Below are 17,254 nucleotides of genomic sequence, written 5' to 3'. Positions count from 1 at the left end.
TTTTCACACTTTTGGGTGTAACATGTTTTTATATACAAAACACACTGAGTATACATACTCTTATGCAAATACATAAACAAACAATCCAATACATGCTTACTATTTGTTATGCTTGATTCGTGTTTTCTGGGTGATTCTTATGTGATGAACTTGTCATTAGCTTTGTACTAGCCTCCACTTAATATGTATAGCGCTATAGGAGTAACGCACCACCCGTGAACAAGAGGTCATGTTAGGTTTATTCATTCATACTTGCGTAAACAGAGGGTTGACTTGTAAATCACATGCCAGTTTATACGTTAATCTTGATAACTAGGTTTGTCATGTGGATTGTTCCATATCGTTTTTATACTTATATACTACGCACCAAACTTGTATGCTCGCCAATACTTTTGTATTGAACTACACTTTTAAAACATGTTGCAGGTTTAGCGATGATGTTGGTGATGTATGGAATCTAGTAGGATGCTTAGATACACACTTTAAACTTGTATTCTTATTGTATTGTTTTTCGTTATTTATGTTGTGTTGTTTCAAATCCTTGTAATTGACACTTTAGAAATGGAATGAAACTTATTATTTAAATACTTGTCACAAATATTAGCGTTATGAAGTCTCTTGCAATCTATTTCGTCCCACTCCGATGTTTCCGCCATCGGTTAGGATGTGACATTATGTTTGAATGGGTCTAATCCATATGTTAGGTTTTAAGTCCAATGTGTATGCTTAGTGTATATGCGCATAGCCCAAATGTCTTTGTTTAAAGTTGGTCAAGCCAAAATTGATGTGCAGGAGTGGGCCTATCCCAAAATAGTTTTACAAAAGTGGGCTTAGTCCAAATAGGTTATGTGGGAATGGGCCTAGCCCAAACTAATTTCTAAAAAGTGGATCTAGCCCATGCTAGTTTATAAAAAGTGGGTTTTAGCCCAAGTATTCTTGCAAAAGTGGACTTTAGCCCAATTTAACTAAAAAGAGGTTTTAGTCCAAATATTTTTTATAAAAGTGGGCCTAGCCCAATATTAAAAGTGGACTTAATCATAAATCATAATACTTGTATTTTAAAAAAAAACCTAGTTTTTATAAAAGTTGTTACGTATGTCAATATTTAATCTTTCTAGTGCATAAGCTTTTTAAAGTGTGTGCGACGGCTTGTATTTTTGTTATGACAATTTCATGTCAATTTGGTTTATTCGTGTCGTTTGTCCCGTTCGTGTTGTCCGTCGCGTTTATGTCGTTTGTTTCGTCCGTGCCACATATTTTATTTTGTCCGAATTTGTCAAAAGTGTCCATATTGTCCAAAGTGTCCATATTGTCCAAAGTGTCCGAATTGTTCGATTGTTTGTTTATGTCCAAGGATGGACATTCCATTTTTATAGTTTTGTTTTCCAAGTGTTAATATATATTTTTTGTAATTTTAGTGGAAGTGTATAATTTTGTATTTATTCCTACATGAACTAAATACATAATATACATACAAGAATGTATAATTATGATACTTGATGAATCTTTAAAGTATACATTTTATCTAAAATATATACTTTGTCATTTTTAGTTTAGAAATCTTTATAAAACATGAACTTATAACTTTTTGTCCAAAAATTCGTTTAACCAAGTTTAAAGATTTCAAGTTGTTTTCTAGTTACCAATTCCTTTGTTTAACAACTTTTGATCATAACAAAATTTATAAAATTTTTGCCATAGTTTCCTTTAAATTATGGACTTTTCCCAAGTTTATACAAAACTTGTGTTTCAAATCATTCCAATCTCTAATGCCATCAAGTATCAATAACCATGCTATTTTGTCAACAAAAGTGTTATGAGCATGTTGTATTCTCTATCTTTCTCAAAAAGGAAACTTTATTAATGATTTTTGCCAAAAATTTGTAGAACATAATTTTATTCAAAATTTATGTTTTAGATGATTCATGTAGTCATTTAGAGTATAAACATGTATTCAAAACTCTTTTTACTAACACATTTCATGTTCTTGATTCTTTCTAGAAATGGAAACTTTATTCAAGTATTTTAACAAAAAATTAGTTTCTTGGATTTAAATAATTACCCATGTTTTTCTAGCATGCATGTAACTATTTCAATCATAAAAACTCATGTTCATAACATTTGTTGATGAATCTTGTTAGATCTAACATGCATGTGTTTAGATCATACTTTTGTTCAAGAATAAACAAGATTCATAATTTTTAACATAGTGTTTTTCAAGTTCATCCAAAATCATCAAGCAATCATAAAATCAAAATAATGGTTTTGGTTTTTCTTAATGTTTTTCAAGTGGGTTTTGTTATGTTTTGATTCAAGATGAACTTGTATTCATACAAAATCGAAAATAATACTAAAGTAGAAACTAGTGAAGAATCTTACAAGTTTGCTAGTATGAACAAGATGAAGGTGATGACAAAAATATGATGATCCAAGAACTCCTAGTGTGCTTCTAGTGTATTTTCAAGTCTTGAAATTGCTTTGAATCAACCATGCACCTCCATGTTAGTATGATTTCTTGAGTTTGAGATTTTTGAATGTTGAAGATGGTGGTAGGAGGTTCTAGCCGATTTCTAGAGAGAGAGTGGAAGAAGAGATGAAAGTTTTTGAGTGTCGTTGAAGATGGTGGTAGGAGGTTCTAGCCGATTTCTAGAGAGAGAGTGGAAGAAGAGATGAAAGTTTTTGAGTGTTGTGTTGGAAAATGAAAAAGATGGAGTGTAAAGATTTCTTTTTGATTATGATCTTCCAAAACACTAATCCTCCATTTAGAGTTCCAACACCACAACTTAGAAAGGTGAGTGGCAAGGGGGGGGGGGGGTTATAAAAACTTGATTTTTATACAAACCTTCATAAACTTTGATAATTTATATAAAAATTTCTATAATGTTTAAAGCTTTCATACTTTAAAGTAAGGTGACACTAGATAAAAGTAACTAGTGTCTTGTTTTTATCGTGTCAGACTGTACATCGACTAGTACTGACAAGTATTGTCTGTTCGCGTTCCTACAGTCAGTCTAGGATATAGTTTCCAATCGTAACTGCTTTGTTTTCATACTAAGCTATGATTTTTATAATTCCTAGACTTTTAAGACTTAATCAAATAAAATCAAGTTAAACATATGAAAATAAATAATGTAATAAGTGTCCGGGTTGTACGGAATTACCGGAATTTTGCCAATTGTCACACATGATGTTTTTAAAAATACAACCTTTTTATTATTTGGTATACAAACTTAGATTTATTGAACTCGTGCAATACACAGAGTTTTTTTAAGATATAATTTTTTTATTATTTAGTATATAAAATTACATTTATTCAGCCCTTGTAATATACAAGATTTTTAAAGATATAACTTTTTATTTTTTGGTATATAAAGTTACATTTATTCAATCTGTATAATACACGAGGTTTTTAAAGATTTAATTTTTTTTTATTATTTAATTTATAAATTTACGTTTATTCAATCTGTATAATATATTGTTTTGTTATTTAATATATAAAATTACAATTATTTAATCGGTGTAATACACGGAGTTCTAGTTTAATTGTATTTGTAAATTGTCGCTTTTGTGCCAGGAAGGATTAGAGAGGACAAAACGTTCATATATTGAAGTTCCTCCATTACACGCCTGAATTTTATTTATGTCTATAACATCATACCTTTTATTATTTGGCAAGCTGGTTAGGAAAACTATTAATAATACAAATCAACCATATTTGCTTTATATTTGTTGTCTAGTAGCCCGCTGTACGGCTGTCTTGAGTTCCTTTCATTACTTGTTTAGTGCATAAATTCGTTCCAAAGTTTGCAGAACTTCTTTACTTGAAGGCCTATCCTTGGATTCATTGGCAATGCATCTTAATACAAGGTCAAAGCATTCAAAAGCCCCTTGTAGGGGGTAATTGTGGTTAAGACGTGGATCCATTATTTCCTTTAGATATATTATCCTTGATTTGACCGTACTTGCCCAATCCACCAAGCTAGCTTTTTCAATATGACCGTAGACCCAGGCCTTTCGGCCTGTCATACTTTCCAATAACACCACTCCGAAGCTATAGATGTCACTCTTCATGCTCAAATCACCTGTATCATTGAAGGGTTATAAGGATATGTGGTGTGGTTGGAGCCCCATGGGGCTTTATCAAGTCCACCTAGGATCCACCTCACCTATAGAGCCCTCTTTTAATTTAGATGATGTGGATGGAGCCCCTATTAAAAAATAAAAAACATTTGATTGGTTGAAAACTAATGGGCCCCACACATGGTGAGGTGGGGCATATGAGCGCTATACATGGTGAAGTGGCAGTGATGGAGCCCCCACACCCTCCGGCCTAAATATCACATATTATGATGCTAATTATGATAGTTTAAGTTTCTAAAATATCAGTTGTAGTTTGCAAAATTTGATTCCAAAATGGAGGCATTGGGTTTTGCGTCAATGAAAAGGTGACAAGCACAATGTTTGCTTTTATAATAATATAAAAATTCATATTCTTATCGTCTGGTTTGTAAGGTCATCCGTAATGAGGCATTATAGAGATGTGAAGGAGCTTGATAACGCCTCCAACTGGGCATTATAGAGCCATGAAGAGGAATGAACATTTCTAGTATAATGCCTAATGGAAAGAAAACAAAACAAAACGGAAAGTAATAATTGAAAGGGTATTAAGGGGCGTTAACCATTACACATGTTTTAAAGGGGCATTATCATGTTGATGTGGCGGAAAACGCCTCTTGAAGGGCATTAACCATTACGGTTGGTAAGCCGGACAAATAGAACATCGACACAACTTCACTATATAGTAGCATACCATTCCAGAAATACTCAGGTGCCATATAATACATTGTTTCCCTGACCCATGTGCTTATATGTGTTTCCTTGGTTACAGTTTTAGTGATTCCCTCTAGTTTTGCATTAAATTCCTGTAATATGAAACAGCAAATATAAGTGGTTTAACATAATTAGCAAAATCCCAAAGTGGTTTCATCAATCTGAAAAAGCTCAAGATACGTACTTCATCCAATAATATATTTGAGGGTCTTATATCACAATGTACTTTGTTCAAATGCAAATATGTGAGTCCACGGGCAACTCCTATCATTATCATAAGTCGTGTTCCCCAAGAAAGTGGTTCAGCAAAATTACCTCTATCTGAAAAATACTTACTGCAATAAGTCAACTATCAAGAAATATAAATAAATGAATGATGGTTTTCGAGAGATCCTTATATAGTTTACTTGGGAATAAAAGTTGATTGAAATATTTGTGTTTTGAATCACGGCATTCGAAGATTCCTCCGATATTGATATTAGGATGAGCCAACTCTGCTATGTGCTTTGTCTGAAGTCACAAATTTGTAAGTTACGTTTAGAAAAAAGATTCATACAACAAAAGAAGATGGTATTGTTCTCTATAAAAGAGACTCCTTAGTTTCATTCACAATATAAAATCTACAGAACGAAAAGTTAACATATTACTATGTAGAATACCAGTCATATCATTTTTTTACTTATGCGTATTATCTCTAACTAGTCTAAATAGACTTTACAGTCTATTGATCTGAATGTTCACAAGTTTCTTTCTAAAAACCATTTGCTTACGATTTAAGAATTGAAACTTGATTTGGTAACTGGATAAACAAACAAAAAACTAAATTAATTTCAAACATAAATCTGATAATCAAGATCACTTGATGCCTTAATATGAAATTAGTAGATAGAGAAAGCTAATTAAGTGTCTGGTACTTTACGTTTACAACTTGCAATAACTTGCAACTAAGTAGAATTTTAACTACCTACTAACAAACTAACCGAGTAAAACTCATCTAAACCATCTCTGTACTCTTTTTTTTTTTTGAATGGCAAGTAACGACGTGTCAACCATCGTGACACCAGGCGTTGTGGCCAAGGTTGACTACTTGACTGCTGCCAGCCCCTTGGCTCTCCCAGATGCGCGGAAACCCGACCTCCACCCGCCCGAAGGCACGACAGTGGAATAATCGGTAAAACCTCGCCTCCCATCCATGACAAACCGGCACCACCCGTATTTGCCCTTCACCTGGATGCTGCAGAAAATAATGCGGAGAGTGGGAGTCGAACATGGGTCACAAGGAACACCAAGTCTTTCCCCAACCACTCCACGTACCACTACCTCATTGGGATCTCTGTACTCTTATCTATATTTTTCAATTTAGTTTTACGTTAAAATATTTATCAAGGAGAAAGTTTTTCATAAAGTTTCATGAATACTTGTTTGATTAGACTTGTAATTTTTTTATATGGGGAAATGCATTACTTTGTCACGGAATTCAAATATGTCGTATGATTTTCCAAGAACCGGATGGAACTCCTTGTCAACAATAGGAGTCCAATATTTGGTTCCTTGTGGGGTCTGGGTTACAAAGTAGCGGGGAGTTCCTTGTTCATCTGTGTATAAAATGTGTAAATTAAACAAAAACTGAATCTTTTTCCAAAAAAAAAAAAAAAAACCATAACGGCTACATATTTAACACATGTTACAACTGAGTAATTTTGAAATAGGAAAATTGGTTTTCATTACGCTAATAAACAATAACAAAAAGAAGATTATATGTGTAAGTAACATACATAATTTGGTGATGCTTACCTGCCGTTTATCATATGCTTGACGAGTTTTTGAAGTTAACATTTTAACAGCCACAACAATGCCATCACCATGTTTTGAAGGGGCTAATGTGTTATGCTCAACCCGACCTAGGAACGTATATGAGTAAGTTTAAGTTTTCCAATACAGCAATATGCAATTTGAAGGGTCATTGCTGTCAACATATTTATTTCATGTAATATGACAGTCTCTATCCTAGCATACATTCTGCTAGCCTCTGCAAACCATGTCACACTGGATAATACATAGCTTCAACAGAACTTATATCCAGGCCCGGTTTTAGGGCTGGGCAGCCCGGGCAGACGCCAAGGCCCAAAGAGTTTATAGGGCCCGACAAAATTTTAAGGTAGATTTTTAAGTGAGCACCGTTATGTTAAATGTTTAATAAATGAGTTCAATAACAAAAAATGAAGCTAGTTCAATAGTTAAGACACTTAAATATGAAACCCAAAGTCACTGGTTCTAATTAACTCCCTTGCATTTTTATTCATACAATTTTCAACTATTATTCTCCTACATTTTTATTTATCAATCCACTTAATTAATTAACAGTTTGATCTTGTTAACAAGATGATTATATGATTCATTGGTTAATGTTTTGGGTTATAGTTTTGAGGTAATGAGTTCAAACCCAATGATTAACTTTTATTTTTAGTTAATGATTTTGTAACGATTAATGTTCTAAAAACAATATCCAAAAGTCAAATACCCGAAAGTTGTCATAAGCTGGTGTGGTATGAAATAACACCTCAAATGGAGATTTATTATCCAAAAGTCTCGAACTTACGGTTTATAATGTAGACTGCGGTGCTGAAGGCATAGACCCAATAGATAGCCGGAACATGACTATTGAACAATAGGGCCAAACCGGATTCAACGATATGACGATGCTTTCTCTCCGCACGCCCGTTTTGTTGTGGCGTGTACGGGCAAGATACCCGATGAAAGGTGCCATTCTCCTCAAATATTTTCTTGACACGATGATTTAAAAATTCGGTGCCGCCGTCACTTTGAAATACTTTAATTTTACGATTAAACTGTGTTTGAGCAAACTTGATGAAAGTTATTAAAACATCTTTAAACTGAGACTTTGTTTGCAATGGGTAAAACCAGGTGAATCGAGAATAATCGTCGACAAAAATAACATAGTAGCGGCTATTATCGATAGAGGTGACAGGTGAATAACCCCATAGGTCACAATGGACCAAGTCAAGCGGATTTGATGCACGTTGTTCATTAGTAATAAAGGGTAAGCGGTGCGATTTTGACAATTCACAAGAGTTGCAAACAACCGGCTTAGGTAAAACTGAAGTAAATGTTAAACAACCATTTTTATTTAGTAACATAAGCGTATCATGAGATACATGACCCAATCGTGCGTGCCACAACTCAAACGAAGCTTTATTTGAATACGCCAAAAATGCACGCGGCTCAGACCGGAGAATGTAAAGGCCATTTTCACACCTTCCTTGTGCTAGAACTTGCTTCGTTGCCCGGTCCTGTATATAAAAATATGGTTGGGAAAACAAAACATCCACGTTATTGTCACTGGTTAATTTGCTAATAGATAACAGATTTTGCACGATGCGAGGTACTACTAAAACCTCGTTCAATCGTATATTTGGAGAAATAGTTTTATGGCCAATACGAGATATAGATAAAGAGTTACCACTGCCAAATGTTACTTTATTGTCACCACCATAGGGAGAACTGTGTTGCAAAGACTGAGTATTATGAACCATATGATCGGTGGAGCTGGTATCGGCAACAAACCAGTCAGGTGTGGAGCGGTTGATGTTACAAGTAGCATGAAACGCCTTGGCTATATCCTCGACAGTGGAGGAATTTGAGGCAGCAAATGATGACAAACGGGGGCATGCCGATGCATAGTGACCATTTTCTCGGCACAACTGACAGTGCGGGGGTCGACGAGAACCACGACCCCTACCACCAGAAGCAGATCCCCGATAGCCACGACCTCCACTACGATTACCACGTCCCCTATTAGCATTAAAAGCAACTGGAGGAGTACCGGTACCATGAATCGAAGAATGGAACTGTTCGTATGATTCGGCCTGTGTTATGATATCACGAAGAGATGGCAGGGGCTTGACGGTGCGAGTGGCTGTGGAAAACATCTCGAATCCGGGGCCTAGACCACGAAGAAACAGGTGCGATTTCTCAGCATCGTCAACGGGTTGGCCGACGGCAGTAAGTTGGTCCACGATGTGCTTGAATCGGCGACCAAAATCAGCCACAGTAGAGGTACCCTTCGAAATCAGACGCAGTTGATCGCGCAGATTCTGAATCCGATCAACGGATGTATTGCTAAAGGCCTGTTCAAGTGCCTGCCAAATGGAATATGCAGTGGGGAGACCGATGACTTCTCCTAAAACTTCTTCAGTGAGGGAAGCATTTAGAAGCATAACAGCTTTTTGATCATCAGTCTGCCACGCAACATACAACGGGTTCGGGGTGCGTTTATCACCATCAACGATCTCAGCATTGGGTGGATCAGAACCATTGATATGTGCACTCAGATTTTGCACATTGAACAGAGGAATCATTTGGTTTTTCCGATAGAGGTAATTTGTGGGAGTGAGTTTTAGGGCTATCATGTGCATGATGGAGTTCATAGGTGCAGGAGTATTAGGGACAGAAGGGGAGGCCATGGACAGGAGATAAAGACGAAGGGGAGGGGGGAATATGGGAAAAAGAAAGTAAGAAAGATAGACTGGCTCTATACCATGTGGATACAATAAATAAATAAAGGGAAAATGAATGGACAAGAATTAATGCACGTTAACAAATGTTTTATAAAGTAAGATTACACGACATGTTATGCCTACTAACATCACTAATTTGAATCAGATATTTATATATACATGGGTGTATAAACATATTTTATCAAACTACACTACTTTTGGTTTGTTTTATAACAATTATCGTCGTATTGTTGTTTCTTGATATATATTTGATGAGTTTATATTATAATAAGCAGTGGTGGAACTAGTCCAAAAAGTTAGAGGTATCCTAATTTTTTTTAGGATCAGTGATATCCTTTATATAACGAAAACGGAGTTCAGGGATATTTTTACACTACGAAAATGGAGTTAAAGGTTATTTTTACACTACGGAGACGGGGTTGATGGGTAGCCCGTGCTACCCCTAGTAAACTTCTAAGTCCGCCTCTGATAATAAGTAGGCCCAGTTTTTTGTTTCGTCTGAGGCCCAAATTTTTTTCATTATTCTCGGAGACGACACTGCTTATATCCTCAAAATTCTAATACAGAATACATTATAGAATATGTCAACACAATTCAAGAGGAGCTAAAAATACCAGAATTTTCTCCATTGGTGGGGAAGGGAAGCAAATCCACCATGCGTCCAAATATTGTTCTACTACCTGCAGCTTGCATACTCAATTTCTCTTGTAAGGCCAGTACGGATTTAAGAGTAACTACAACCGCATCCATGGTTGGGCGCTGTTCTGTATTGTCATGCAAACATCTCTCTGTCATTTTAACAAATTTCCTCAAACATTTTGGGGAAATTTCACCCATTATATCTGAATCTATTATATTCTTTAAATTCCCTTCTTTGATGGAATCTTGAGCCCACGTCGCTAAATTCCTCCATTCTCCGTCAACAAGTTCTTCCAGTGCAGGCTTCCCACACAACACTTCCAACAACACAACCCCAAAAGCATACACATCAGACTTCCTAGTTAGCTTTCCAGTTCTGAAATAATTGGGATCCAAATACCCAAAAGTGCCTTTAACAAGTGTGTTGACATGAGTAGATAGTTGATTTGTTGGGCAAGTTTTCGACAACCCAAAGTCTGAAATTTTAGATTCCCAACTTTCATTTAATAAAATATTCGAGCTCTTAAAGTCTCGATGTATAACACCGGAGTCAATTCCGACATCATTGTGCAGGTAACGTAACCCAAGACCTGCACCTATGCAGATGTTAAGTCGCCTAAACCATGAGAGAGGGGTACCTTGTTTATGGAGATGATCACTAAGTGTTCCATTGGGCATATATTCATACACAAGTATCTTCTCTTGTTCATGAGTACAATAACCAATCAAGGAGACAATATTACAGTGACGCAACCTTGAAAGCATTTGAACTTCTGACCAGAATTCGGATGCCCCTTGACTTGACTCGGGATCCAAACGTTTAATGGCGGAAACAACCAGATTCTCTCCATGGTTTATGCAACCTTTGTAAACCTTGCCGAAACCTCCCCTCCCAATTACTAATGATTCATCAAAGTTATCAGTTCCTGCTAGAATTTCATGAAATTCGATGTCACCGACATGGTTGTGACCACTGTATGGAGGAGGAAGTGGAGTGGAGGGTTCAGACTCCTTGCCATCGCCAGCAGAAAAGATCATGTATAATTATGGATGTGCTAAAGGTAGAAATTGATCCGGATGAACATAGATGGATGATGATATGTAAAAGGATTATACTCAACTTACAAAATGAGAATCATTTTGCTAGGAAGAGAGGTGGACCCCGCATGTACCAAGTCAACATTTGTATTACGTACATACAAATAAACCAATCCGTTCTTCTTTATGTTGAATTTGTCGTCTATGTCATTAGTCAATACAAAAGAAACTAAAGATTAAATACAAATATCTTTAACGTACAAAATGTACGAATTGAAGGTTTTGCTGAAAAAACGCGGTGGCATTTTCGTAATTATTAAAATTACTCTACAAATGATATTATAGGGTATTTTGATATTGTAGGGTAATTTTGTAAAACCATCTTATAGGGTAATTTTGATCTTTGTAAGGTAATTTTGAATAGTATCATAATTACTCTACAAATGATCTTGTAAGCTAATTTTAATCTTGTAGGGTAATTTTGTAAAGTATCATAATTTTATGTTGTTTGATAAACTAGTAGAATAATTTTGATAATTACCCTACAATCACATTTTACAAAATTATCCTATAAGATCAAAATTACTATACAAGATTATTTGTAGAGTAATTTTGATAATTACCCTACAAGCAAATAACTACGAAAATACCACCGTGTTTTTTTTTTTTTTACTTTTTCATGACTTTTATACGTTTTGTACCATAAGACGCTTTCTAGGTTAAGTTAACTCTATAAAAGATAACAAAAGTTGATGTAACATGTTTTGTAAAAATTATTCAATCATTTATAGTACAATATAGTTTAAATATATATCTACACGGTATCATTATACACTTGGCATAAAACTTCTGCTTTCTAGTGTTTTTAGAACTTAGGTCATTTATTTTTTTTAAGCATAAACTAATTTGCTTCTAGAAACTCCTATATGGACACCTTCCAGGATTTAAAGTTGAACCCTCTACTTATTTTTTTAACGGCGATATTCTACAACACGCGATAGGTATCGAATCCGTTTAGCAGGCTCTCCACTTCACTCTGGCACAAGACTATGTTGTCTTAACCGGGCCCACGCTTGGTATCAGAGTTTGGCTTGGCGCTCCCCGAGAAAATTTCCAGCCCACCGGCATCCCCGGCAGTTGCATCCTCCACAAGAGTCAAGACTCTCTGGAGTAAATGCACTGTAATAGAAAACTCGGGTGTGCTCCAGGATTCGAACTTGAGACCATAAGGTCACAAGCCTTATCCCTTCATTGCATAAACACTAAGACATAGCACACCACGTCTCTACACGACAAGAATATAGGGCAATAGCAGTCACACCAGTAGCGGCGACACGTTATATGACGCCGCTATTGGTCGATCCGAAACCCAGTGTCCCACAATAAACCCCAGCCACTCATTCCTTATCATGATCGAACATCTAGGGTATATTTAAGGCAATAGCGGCGACATAAAGGGTCAATAGCGGCGACATGTGTCGCCTGTAAAACCCTAAAATGCAGCAGACCTCTAAAGGCGGGTTTCTTCCCTCCTTTCTCACTTTTCCCCCAAATCTCTTCACCTCATTTCCCCTCCGTCGACGTGAATGGTCCAAGATCGATTAAAAGGTTTTTTTTTGTTAGATTTTGTTAAATTTCTTCTATAATTTATGTTATATATGTCATCCACTTTAATTTTTGTGTTTGTATGTGTGTATGGTAGATAAATCGGACCACCACTATCACCTTTCCGGCCACCACCTCGTCTCCACCGTCACCACCTACCAGAAACTTCAAATTAAGGATAGTTTATGTTTATTTTTGTTTAAAGATGTGAAATTGTGTAATTTTGGTATGTAAATGTGTATGTAAGGATGTATGTTTGTATATAAATGTGTATATGTTAGTAAATGTATGTGAAAATGTATAATATATGTAAACTTGGTGAAAATGTGTGTATGTAAGTTTATGTATGTGTGTATGTTAGTATGTACATGTGTATGTTAGTTTGTAAGTATGTATAGATTATGTATTTTGGTGAAAATGTGTGTATACTAGTATGTATAAGTGTATGTTAGCTTGTAAGTATGTATAGATTATGTGTATTTGGTTATAATATGTGTATGTGAGTCTACGTATGTGTTTATGTAGGTGTTTGTAAGAATGTATAAATTATGTGTATTTGGTGAAAATATGTATATGTTAGTATGTAAATGTTGAAAAAATTGTGTAATTTTGGGTTCGTGTAGGAATGTAAATGTGACAACCCGAGATTTCAAGGTCTTTTCTCTACGCATCACTTGTTCACGATTCTGTTTTCATAATTCGTTTTGCGTTGTAACTTATACATGATTAGTGAATAAATGGGAGTATTGTTATGTTTGGTTATTTAATGAAACTTAGGAATTGTTTAATGTTTACACTTTGATAGTTCGTCACAACGAAGATGGTTCTTTGTCACAAACAGTTTTCGACGAAGACTGATTCTTCGTCATCAGCCATTCGACGAAAATTGATTCTTCGTCATCCGTCATTCTATGAAGTTTGATCCTCCATCGAGGGTGTTGTTCGCCGCAAGGGCCTCGGCCCAAATGAAACCCAGTTGTGGCTCGGCCCTGTTCGCACTATTTAAACACAAACCTGTCAAACCCTAAGCTCTTCTCCTCATTTGTGAACGTCGGCAGCACCCTTCATCTCCCTCGAAGCCCTTTTTGCACCTTCGTGATCATCTCATTATTCGATTAGCATCCCACCACACTCCACGTTGTTTAATGATTGTTTTGTGATGCTTGAGATCTACTGTGGACATAGGATTTTGTTAGAAACCATACTCTCATATTGTGTTAATTAGGGTTTTGATGTTTCATTGTTTAATCAAAGAAATTAGAACGTGCATGATGAGGGTTTGATGGCTTGTATTCGTTCATGTTCGCTACACGGTTCGATAATTCTATCTGTTGAATTTATATTATGTTATGTTATCTGTTGCGAATGGTTATTGGATGATCTAGATTGTGATATGATGAGCATGATGATTAGGGTTGCTTATGATTAGTGGTTATGAAAATTAAGGAAACTGTTGTATGTTGCAGTTATGGAATTCGTATATGATCATGAATGATAACTGATGAAATCCTATGGTTTGATCCGTTTCGTAATATTGAATATGTTAACTGAAATTACGGGAGAATAGTTTAAAAAGCAAATCACGAAACTGTTAAGGCAGCGACAAAGGCTTATTCCCCACGAAGTATCCATGTCGACGAAGTTTGATCCTTCGTCGACAAGCCTGTGACGAACAATCGGGATACTTCTTCGCAATCATGTTTGACGAAGTTTGAATCTTCGCCAAGTGGGGATCTTCGTCATCTTGATTCTTCGCCGTAAGAGCGTCCCCACGAAGAATTGATTCTTCGTGGAGATGTTGTTAGTTGACAATCAAAACGGTTGTAAAAAAATATACAGATTATAATGTGTATGAGATTTGAGAAATTGCTATGTGTTAATCAGTGAACTTTGCGGCTAATGCCATGAGTGAGAATACGTGACTTGGTTGATTATGAAACTGATCTCGATTGGTAACCACAGTAGGGTTTGGTTAATTAACTGGAACGAGTAACTTAATATACCGAGCAAATCTAAGGTGAGTTCACTGTCTTTTTCAAGCATGCGTCCCAGGGAGGGACATCTGGTAAATATTTCGGGGAGGAATATAGGGTAAATGGGTTTAACTGGAATGTTAAACTTGGGATGTTGGTTAATACACTCATATCTATCATTTAAGTCCCATTATATACCGAATTAGTTGCCGGGAAGGCAACGGGGTTATTAGTTGATAGCGCTATTAGGTTTGGCACGCTCACACCGTACCGGGGAGGACGGATGTGAACTAATTACCTTAACCACTCGACCGATGTTTGATAGAGCATTGGGGAAGGGCAAATAATCTGGAGCCATCTGGCGGTACTCGAGTTATTAACAACATTGTATTTCTGAAAAGCTTTAAACTTATACTTGGTAACTAAACGTGATAACAAACTTTGAACTCACCAGCATTGTCTGATACACTTTTCTGCATGCTTGCAGGTCGTTAGATTCATGGTTATGGAACTTGCTATCTAGGAGTGCTGGAGTGGTCATGGGTCGTGGCTCTTGGATACATGTTTATTGGTTTCGCACATTTGTTTTGAAACACTTGAATAATGATTTACATAATGCTTCCGGCGGAACGTATGTGTTTTAAGTTGTGATTTGGAATTTCTTTATGAAATAAATGGAAAATTTTATTTAATATCATGTTATAGTTCAATGTGATTGGTGGCTGGATCCTGGTACGTCACACGTCCCGCGGTGTTTCCGCATGTGGTATTTTGGGGGTGTGACAGTTTGGTATCAGAGACACTGGTTATAGTGAACTAGGTTTTAAAACGTTTTTTATAAAACCAGACTATAACCGAGCAGCTTCGAAATCGACCATGACACTCAGCTCCAGATTGCAAGGTTCGTCTCTCGTTTACTTATTGCATATCATATCTAGTGTACACTTATGTATGATGTTATTGCACACTTAGCACTACAGACTGAATTCATGTGTTACTTGCCTATGTGATGTGGTTGCTAGAGTCACAATGCAACATTCCTCTAGACTTTCATGGTTCATGTTTTGTGATGCCTTTTGTCTTGCTACTCGAATTTGAGGAACCTTTTAGCACGAGTTGGGAGGAGCTGAGATAAACATGCAAATTGCATTGTTATTATGGGTGCACACATAATAATAATGTGGGGTGAATGTGAGTCCCAGTGAGGCTTAACGAGTGTGAAAGGGGTTCCGCTCTGTTGTCTGATGTAAACTTAGTAGTCTGTAGAAGTCATCATGATGTTTTACTCCTACTCAATTCCGACCCTTAACCTTTTCCCTTATCTTATATAGAATCATGAGTGGACGTGGTAGACGTAATTGTGGACGTGGTGGTGGCCGCGGCGGTGGACGTGGCAACATTAATATGACCCAGGCTAAATTGACCGATTTGATCAATACTCGTGTGGCTGAAGCCTTGGCGGCTCAACAGGTTGGTACGAAATGTGCCAAATACTCTTTATTCTTGTGTCGTGTACTCAACCCTTACCCGTGTGTTGTATTTTCTTTCGTCCTTAGGTCAACAAGTGAATCAGAATCAAAACAATCCGCCTGTTTGCACGTTTAAGACGTTCATGGATTGTAAGCCACAGACATTCAGTGGGACTGAAGGAGTTGTGGGGCTATTTCGCTGGTTTGAGAAAGCTGAGTCAGTCTTTGCTATGTGTAACTATCCCGTGGGGGACGGGTGAAGTATGCTACAGGCACATTGGAGGATGGTGCCTTAACTTGGTGGAATGCCCAAGTGCAGATGTTGGGCATCGAAATGGCTAATGCAACTACTTGGGAGGATTTCAAGGAATTGATGCGGGAGGAGTACTGTCCTCGTGACGAGATTCAGAAACTCGAGAACGAGTACTACAACGTGAAGATGGAAGGGTCCGAGATTGAGGCTTACACGAAACGATATCATGAGCTAGCAAACATGTGCCCTAACTTATCACGAGCACCACCCCGAAGAATCGAATTGTACATCAAAGGCTTAGCACCGCAAGTTAAAAGTTTGGTCACTGCTGCAAATCTTAACAACTTGCCTCGGATCATCCGTTTAGCACACAAGATTACAGACCAAGAGGTCGAGCACGGTTCGCTACCGCCTCGTGTTTCTGCTACTCCTACTGTTACTACTACCGCTGCTAGTGATAACAAGCGCAAGTGGAATGATACGGACAAGGTGTCCAACTCGAATCAATCGCAGAAAAGGCCAGACAACAACAATAATCGTAGTTTCAGTCAGTCCTCCTCTGTTAACCAAGGCCAGAGCAACAATCCGAGTCAAGGCTGCTACGCTGGTAGGCAGCCAAAGTGCAATAAGTGCGGTTATCATCATCGTGGACCGTGTGTCCGAGCGTGCCATAGGTGTGATAAGGTGGGCCATATGGCAAAGGACTGTAGAGCTCTGTTCCCAAAGCAACAGCAGCAGCAGAATCAGCAGCAACAACAGCAGCATCAGCATCAGCAAAGGCAGCAGCCCCATCAGAACCAAGGCAATAGGAAAGGGGTGTTTCCAGCATGGGGACGAGGGTCACATTAAACGGTATTGCCCTCAGCTGAATCAAAATGCCAACAATAACAACAACCGTCAGAATAACAA

The 17,254-nt window shown here is 37.0% G+C and overlaps 2 protein-coding genes across 2 annotated transcripts; both read right to left on the bottom strand.

Annotated features, from left to right (window-relative positions):
* Positions 1 to 3,581: 3,581 nt before the first annotated feature.
* Positions 3,582 to 11,164, bottom strand: LOC110935667 (putative receptor-like protein kinase At5g39000). The gene is made up of 6 exons (XM_022178039.2): positions 9,983 to 11,164; positions 6,625 to 6,731; positions 5,238 to 5,340; positions 5,015 to 5,151; positions 4,811 to 4,922; positions 3,582 to 4,082 (listed from the first exon to the last, which is right to left on the bottom strand). Exons 1-6 carry the CDS (start codon positions 11,043 to 11,045, stop codon positions 3,772 to 3,774), a joined length of 1,833 nt encoding a protein of 610 aa, XP_022033731.1. The 5' UTR covers positions 11,046 to 11,164; the 3' UTR covers positions 3,582 to 3,771.
* LOC110935668 lies at positions 7,434 to 9,394 on the bottom strand. The gene is made up of 2 exons (XM_022178040.2): positions 8,312 to 9,394; positions 7,434 to 8,141 (listed from the first exon to the last, which is right to left on the bottom strand). The coding sequence occupies exons 1-2, from the start codon at positions 9,312 to 9,314 to the stop codon at positions 8,101 to 8,103; spliced, it is 1,044 nt and encodes a 347-aa protein (XP_022033732.1). The 5' UTR covers positions 9,315 to 9,394; the 3' UTR covers positions 7,434 to 8,100.
* Positions 11,165 to 17,254: the final 6,090 nt, after the last annotated feature.

The sequence above is a fragment of the Helianthus annuus genome, chromosome 4 (genome assembly GCF_002127325.2).
Source record: "Helianthus annuus cultivar XRQ/B chromosome 4, HanXRQr2.0-SUNRISE, whole genome shotgun sequence".
Classification (NCBI taxonomy): Eukaryota; Viridiplantae; Streptophyta; class Magnoliopsida; order Asterales; family Asteraceae; genus Helianthus; species Helianthus annuus.
The sequence above is the reverse complement of the archived record's forward strand: the minus strand, read 5'-3'. Positions and strand labels throughout refer to the sequence as shown.